Raw genomic sequence first — 8,059 nt, forward strand, 5'->3', positions numbered from 1 at the left:
CAAGACAGTGTTTGGGGCGGGTCAAGGACTGGCATATGTTTCCAAGGGTGTTTAAAATGAAAGCGGCTGAAGGAATTTATAGACACTGCATTAAGAAATGCCTACTAAAATGAACTTGACACAACATTTATTTGTGGATATTTTCAAATTTTAAGAGATTAAAAAGCACCTGCTTTCAGTTAGCTGTGCTTAGCTTCGTACACCTAGTGGAATAACTAGCTGTCGAGGTGTTCCTGAGGACTAACCACAGACGGTCTGAAACATAATACAACGACCCCCCTCCCTAGATGGCACCCTTGTTTGTATTCATTGTATTCTCCTGGTTGTTTTAAATTGCTAGTCTTCAGGGAAGCTACAGGGCATTGCATGCAGATCCGACTTTAAGATGCTCCCAAGACCAGGAACAGTGACTGCCTTATGTCCCAACTCCGTCACCTTCTTCTAGCAGTCTCCATGCTTAAGCACATACTTCTGCCCATAACTTTCACTCCCATCAGGAAGACTTATGGGTTCCAAGCACTGCACAGACTCAGATGCAGAATTCAAAGGAAATCACACAGGTTCAGCCGCTTTGGTCAGAGCAAGCAGATAGCACAGCTCTGATGGGAGGTAGTCCTGCATGCTCTGGGCCATCTGAATGGTAAACTAAGGCCTCAGTGCTTCATAGTGCCTTGCCCTTTTGATCTGAAACGTCCCCAAGTCTCTCACAGACTGTCAGCATTGCCTAGGCTTCAATCCACTCTGCCTCAAGAGCCAATGGAGAATGCCCTAGTGCGGCCCATCCCAGTGGGCCTTCCTGTCAGCGTCAGTCAGCAGTATCAAGGAACTCCATTTGCAAAGGAACAATGGGGGAAATGGCTTTAAGGACCCAGCTGTTCCTTTTGGACTATGTCCACACATGACATCATAGATGACATCAGGCATGGGGGCAAGTGGGTGTGTTTTGTGGTGGAATCACCTCACAGGCCAAACTGGGACCCACGCCAGGCCTCATTATGTTGCCGGCTCCTCATCGCTGTGCAAAACAGTTTGTTTTGAGCATTAAGACAGCTTCCCACAAACAGTCCAGAAGCCTCTTCACCATCCCTGCAGCATACAGCTTAGCCCTATATCCCACCATCAGAGTATAACCACCCCACCATCCCTGCAGCATACAGCTTAGCCCTATATCCCACCATCAGAGTATAACAGCCAAGCAGCGAGGCACGGAGCTCTATATTCCCCCAAACGTCTTGGGAAATGGTGTATCCACATTTTGCTGACTGGACCTCGTCTATAGGCCAGGGCCTGCCAAACTGGTCTGGAAAGACAAGAATGTAGATCATTAGATGAGGGAAAGGGAAATCGCTTCAGAATAGTTACCCACAACAGCATTGTGTGCATTAATATTTCATTCTTTAACATACCTCATTGAGACCCTGCTGCAAACGTCTGACTGTGGGACAAGAGGCACCTACAGCCCGTGGCACTAGATACTCGATTGTTGGCCAGATGGGCTTTGCATGCTAACAAGAGTCATCATGCACCAGGAAACATAGTCTTGCAACCCTCAGTGATGATATCAGCCAATGCCTCTCTGGAGAGGTTGTCTCAAGCCAGTGAAGCAAAGCAAACATCTGGCCACTGGCCAGAACCTGCTTAAGGCCCACATGCGGGACCCATGCACCCCACTCTCCAAAGGGGGAAGAAAGAATGTTACATGCAGAACAACGCCCAAGTCTTCTCTTCATCAAAAGCAGGAAAAGAAACTGAACTCACCAACGGCAGCAAAGCTGATGTACTTGTTTTGGAAATAGGCTGAACTCAATCGGAGTCGGGCAAGGCTGCCTAGACACTGCACGTTAACCTGATCTGAAGGGCAAGGAGATAACAAAAAATCAAAGTTGTTAGCAAACCGGGCACCGACCTTCTATCAGGCTCAAGTCAACATGGGAGCAAAACTCCTAAATGGTTCACAAGCCATGGTCCCAGTATCAGGTTGAGCCTCTTGGGGATGCTCAACACATCTATACGGGCTTGCTCCTCATTTCCCTTCCCTTGCCCTCCATCCTACAACTGCACCCTCTAAACAAGAACGAAGAGGAATAGCCAGAGGGGAGTTCAAAAGGTGGCACCTAATTCCCTCCAGTGGCATCTAACAGTAGCCCAATTAATGACAGCCAAATCTTGTGTTCATGTTGCTGTTCTTCAATAAGTCTTTCTTTACCTCCATCTGTTCACAGCTGTGTTTTATGCCCCAGGTTGACAATGACATTCCAAAGGGTTTCCAGAATGTCTACTCCAGAAAGACCAGCACGGACTCTTTCTCCAAGACAAAGAGCCAAGATAGGAAACTGATTTGCTCCTAGGGTTGACTTCTGTGTTGCCCGCCTTGTGAACTTCACTTCTCCTTCTCCCTGGCCGCATGAACTGGGTGGAAGATTGCCTAGTCTTTTTACACAGCAGCGCCAGGGCTCTCCCACCATATATAATGCACCCACTGAGTTTCCTCCTCTTGTGGGAAGACAGAAAGCAGGATCAGCACTAGATCCATTTTTGTGAAGTACAGTAATCCCTGACTACTGGTCTTGCTAGCTAGGGAAGATGGGAGCTGTAATCCAAAAACAGCTGGAGACCCAAGTTTGAGAAATGCTGGTCTCACTATTTGAGGAGGGGGGCAAAAGGAGCCAGGCTGCAGGGGCTATTTAGCGAATGGGCAGGGGAAGAAAAAGAAATGCAGCCAGTTAAGTTAGGATGGGGGGGGGGAGGAGTGGAAACATTGTGGAAGTTCAGTTAAGAGTGCCACATAAAGAGGGAACAGATCAATTCTTAAGGACTTGCATCCTTTGCTTCTACAGCAATCAGTAGACTTATCTTCAGCGCAAGTCTTCAAGACTAAAAATATGCCCTAAGCCAGCAGTGGAGAACCTGCCACCCTCTGGAAGTTGGATTCCACCCACTAACAAGGTGCAGCCAGCATGGCCAGAGTCAGGGATGATGGGGGTTGTGGTCAAGCAACATGCAGAGGGCCACAGGTTCTCATTGTAAATTTTGGTGGGCAAAAACTCACTGAATTAAATGTACTCAGGTCTCTTGTGGCAGCAGATGGTGTATTTATTCATGATGTACTCTTTTCTGCGTTGCTCTCAGGGCCTCAATAAGTCAGATGTTAGCAAGCAGTACAGGGGTACCTCGGGTTAAGTACTTAATTCGTTCCGGAGGTCCGTTCTTAACCTGAAACTGTTCTTAACCTGAAGCACCACTTTAGCTAATGGGGCCTCCTGCTGCTGCTGCGCCGCCTCCTCGCGATTTCTGTTCTCATCCTGAAGCAAAGTTCTTAATCCGAGGTACTATTTCTGGATTTGCGGAGTCTGTAACCTGAAGCGTACGTAACCTGAAGCGTACGTAACCCGAGGTACCACTGTATACGCTAACTTAGAGTATGCTAGTGTCCCAAGTGCTAAGAGTAGCATTGCCTCCAGCTGGGTGGCTCTCAATGGGTCTGGGCTCACCCAGCCAAATCTTGGCCAACCCATGACAGGAGCGGCAAGTATTATGATCATCCACTCCATGGCAGACAGACACCTGGAAAAGGACCGAGCCGCCAACTCCTGTCCTGTTTACTTTGCATGAATAAGCAGTTCAAGAGTGGGACACACCTTCTCTAAAGAGGAAAGTGATGTACCCTTCTTCCTTCCCTATTAACAGACTGTTCGCAACAAGAAGGAAATCAAGGACATGCAAAAGCTTTGACGAACACATTAGGCATTATGTTCACTTGGCCAAGTGGTTTTTACCTGTTACAGGAACAAATTGAAAGCACACTCCAGGAGCCAGAAAGCCAAGAAGCAGCAACCTGAAAAGAGAATCACGGAACAATGGTTGACGCTGCATGCAAACGGTGGGAGGCAGAGGGAGGCCAGCCATTCCTAGGTTGCTCCCAGACTGTCACTATTTTCTTTTCTTTTCTTTTCTTTTCTTGTAATTTAATCTTAAACTGCCTCAGCTATTAGAAACCTAGCAAAACACAGAACAAGAGTGGGGGAGCCAAAGGGAGATAACACCAAATATGGTTCTGCATCTTTACTGTTGCTCCAGAGGGGTAGAAGCAAAACTATAGGCGCAGAAGTAGCAAGGGAACAGATTTCAGCTGCATGTTTGGAGATGTTGCTTAACAGCAAGAGCCATTCAACAGTCTTTCATAAGACGGCAACATCTCCTTCACTGGAAGTACTTTAGCACAGCAGGGGCAGACTTTGGTAATATGGCGCCCTGAGGGAGGGCAAATTCTGGCACCCCCCTAAATATTATTTTCATGCCAGCCTTGCTCTCACATGCTCTGTGCATGCTCTCAAGTGCACTACATCATAATTGTGGCAACTCAATTGCCTGTCTGGCTGGGGCCTAATTTTGAGTTGGTCCCCATATAAACAAAGGTTTTTTTGGTTGTTCTTGTGTGTCTCCTTGGCTTGGTGTCCTGTGCAAAGGAACCACCTGCACTGCCCTAAATCTGGCACTGAGTAGAGGCTTGGCAACCACCTGCCAGGGATACTAGCTGCAAGTTTCCTGAACTGAGCAGAGGGCATTGACTAGATGAATCCCAAGATGGCTTCCAAATCTGGAAGAGTTTTGCTAACAAAGTTTTCTATTAATCTGGAGCATGCCCAATGGGCTGTCTCCTCTTTCTCTCCGGGTTGGGGAGTCTGGGGTGGGAGGGTGTGAAAAGAGCAGCTGGCTGGGAGGAAAACAGTCTGTGGAGTAGAGAAGCCTAGGGTGTTCCAGGCTAGGCCACTCTCCACACCCCAGTTGCTACACATACCCAAGAGAAGACTGAGCCTTAGCCGGTGGCCCAGCCATTAGGCAAGGTGAGACAGCCACCAGAGGCTGCCAGTAGTGGAGAGGGAGAGAAGGCAGAGCGCCCTGCCATGGTTGGCGACCACAGGTCCTGCAAGAGTTATTTGCAGCTTAATCACAAATACATCAGAACAGTTTCCATAAGTGAAAAACCTAGTGAAAACAGAAATCAAGACGACTTTCAGGCCAGAAAACCAATGAAGTCAGATGTACATAATAGCATCGCATGCCTGGCCAGGGAGTCTGTCTGCAGCGGGGGGCGGAAGGCAACGGGACTCCTTGGGGCAGCCCTACAGCCAGCAGGTTCAACATGAAACCTCCTTTACCCGTGGAGGGGCCGCTCATTCCAGTACAAGAACTCACCTGGCCGCGGGGCTCCAGCTCCCCATCTTGCCGGACGAGCACGGCGTCCCCGACCCCGCGCGCCTTTCAAGGGCTCCGCGCCCGCCCAGCTGCGCCCAATTAGCAGCTGCCCCGCCCGCGCAGGAGGCTTCCCCCGAGGAGGGGCGCTGGCCGGGCAGGAGGGGGCGACCCGGGCGGGGAGCCCGCGGGCAGCATCTCCGTCCCACATGGTCTGCTTTTCACCCCGGCAGCCCCGCAGGGGAGAGAGTTGCTCCCCTGGCCTCCTTCTGCCCCGGTGGGGGCGCCGCAGCTTCGCCTCCATGTGGCCCAGGGGGGAGGCGGGGGGGGGCTTATTTCAAAACATAAGCTTCCTCCAGCAGCTGCCTGTTTTCTTTCCTGCCCTGTCCATATTCACCCTCAGCTAACAAATCAGAAACGAATTCCAAGCCTTTCAGCAACCAGTCCTTCAACTGCATTCGAATCATACATCTTCTCCATTTGACCTTTTTAGGCCACCCTTCACTGAAATCATTTCTGGGGCTGTACACATCATTTAAAAACTGCAGCACCTAAGAATAATCTCTGAGTATCTCACAGTCTTCACTTAATGCAACTGTTGAAGAGCAGAACCCTATTAATCCGTTACTGCTAAAGGATTCCTCAGGATTCCCATGTCACCCTGAAGACTTTATTTCTTATCGCAGCCAAAATTTAAGGAACGTTTGCTGTTAAAATGTCTACCAATCAAATCCCATACATGTCTGCTCAGAAGTAAGACCCGCTGAATTCAATTGGGCATGCTCCTCTGTAAGGGGGGTTAGAATTGCAGGCACATTCCATTGTCTCTTGAGGCAATGCCAACAGCATTACATCAACAACATGTTGTAGAAATAGTCCTGCAAATAACGAAAGAAAGAAAGAGAAAGAACACCCATTTGGACAAGCACTTGGCGAGAGAGCCGCCACCTACACTTCTGACTGAAGCTTCCAGAAGCTCACCAGATGGGCCACAGCCTTTGCATTCCAGGGGACGCACTCAAGAGCCTCTTGATCTCTCTTGGCGGCCTGCCACTGAGGTGGAAATGTAAAGGGATGGGAGGAAATAAAGCCAGGACAGGCATTTAAAATGAACATGTGAACATAGCATTTTGGTCAACTCTTGGTCATGTGATGTCATTCTGTGGCTCAGCATGCCATTAGATGAGTGAGAGTGGAGGGAAGTATTTGAACTTGCCTAGAGTGGCCCAAAACAACACCCATCGCAGCCTAGACCACCCCTTGAGTTATCCATTTCATCTGATGCATGAAGTGGTCTGGAAACTTTATAGGTTTTTATAGAGTATGGAGAGGAAGAAAGAAGATGCCGTAGTTTAAGAACCAAGGTGAATGGGTGCTGGAGCTTATGCTTGGTTGCAAGCGACACTCCCTGAACTGGAGGACCCACCTCACTGATTTATTATATGTGATGGAATGCACTCTGCACATGACCTGGGGTACTTTTGTTCTTTTTCTAGACATACTAAGCCCTGGTAAACCCTCGCCAGACTTGAGTGAGGCAGAAGAAGTGAGGGAAAGCTGTACCTGCTGGAAAGGGGGGGGGAGTTACAAAACACTGGGAGACTATTGGGATGGTCAGTTAGAGAAAAGGGGGTGATGTGAGTCTTGCAGCTCTTGACCTTGTGCGCATTTAGGTTTGCAACTTTTGGGATTAGGAATGTGGGCAACCGCCATATTATAAATTCCTCTCACTTTCAATTCCTTTTATCGCCTATTGACAGAACTGTTGCTTTTCAAAGCTTTCACTTTTGGCTGCAAACAGACAGATAATTTTGCCTAGAAGGCATTTTAGTTTAAACATTTTAGTTTTTAAACATGACTGGCATGATGCGCTATGCAAGTCTCATCAGCTGCTTTTTATTTCCTACGCCCATGCTTTTAGTGAGCAGAATTTCAACAGATGCATTTTTACTTTTATTTAACCAACAAATTTATATACTGCTTGATTGTACTAATATTTCTACAAGAAATATTAATATTACCAATGAAGAAACATGGCATAAAGAGGTTCACCTGCAGTGGGTCAAGGCCAAGGATCTCTGTCAGTACAGAGAGTGGTAATCTCCTCCTCCTTGTTTCTTATGAACATTGCCAGAAGGAAGGATAATTTCTAGTGCTTGGAGGGGGGGGGGTCTGCTCAAACCCACACTGAAGGTCTGTTGTGATTTGCTCAGGGCCGGTCAAGTCTGCAAAAGTCTCTTCCTGTTACCTGCCTTCTTAAGACTGAAAATACACAGCAGCCAAGGGCTTTAGCTCAGAAACATTTTTTGTGCAAGCTTATATGCTGTTTGTAGACACTGATTTGTCCCAGTGAAGGTATCATTGTGCTGACCTTGTGGGTTACATTTGTGAGTTACAGGACTCACAGTATAGCCATCATAACTAGCTGAAGATGTTCAGTCATTATTTCTGAGAAAGAGCGGGAGGGACTGAATGCTGCCTCCACCCAGACTATTTGGTTCAAGAGGCTGACTTTATTTTCCTGCCTCCTGGTGGCTGATTGAGGCTCTACTCACAGCTGCCTTTGGAGAGAGAGAGGTCCGTGTGCCAACAAAGAAAGGAAGAAATTCACTGGTGACTACCACAAGTTGTGATCAAAGGCTTGGATGGCAGGTTGGCCTTGTTGTTTTCACCTCCTGTTAAATATTCTGTGGGCTAAATAAGTCAAAGCCAGCCAAGCTGGGCAGGAAGCACACAGCTGAAGCATTCTGCCAGCAGTTAATTGGGGTTAAGAAACTAGCTTTTGCTACACATTCAAAGGAACAAAAGGCAAAGGAAGCATTTCTGCTGCACCATTCAGACCACTGTTGGGATGTTGGGATGCAGA

General features: G+C 48.0%; 1 protein-coding gene across 4 annotated transcripts in view; it reads right to left on the reverse strand.

Moving 5' to 3' along the window:
• LOC309360589 (zona pellucida sperm-binding protein 2-like) overlaps window positions 1-5,310 on the reverse strand; it is a 29,659-nt gene extending 24,349 nt beyond the window's left edge. For 2 of the 4 annotated variants that reach the window (XM_081895189.1, XM_081895191.1), the window contains exons 1-4: window positions 5,197-5,310; window positions 3,777-3,835; window positions 1,759-1,851; window positions 1,176-1,300 (exon numbers count right to left, since the gene is read on the reverse strand). In XM_081895189.1, the coding sequence (XP_081751315.1) occupies window positions 1,176-1,300; window positions 1,759-1,851; window positions 3,777-3,835; window positions 5,197-5,222 (303 nt within the window). In that variant the 5' untranslated portion in view covers window positions 5,223-5,310. Of the gene's footprint in view, window positions 1-1,175; window positions 1,301-1,758; window positions 1,852-3,776; window positions 3,836-5,196 lie in introns of those variants that run through there. The other 2 variants (XM_081895188.1, XM_081895190.1) reach the window with 2 other exon arrangements.
• Between the last annotated feature and the right edge of the window lie 2,749 nt (window positions 5,311-8,059).

The sequence above is a fragment of the Podarcis melisellensis genome (assembly GCF_964234715.1).
Source record: "Podarcis melisellensis genome assembly, chromosome: 17".
Taxonomy (NCBI): Eukaryota; Metazoa; Chordata; class Lepidosauria; order Squamata; family Lacertidae; genus Podarcis; species Podarcis melisellensis.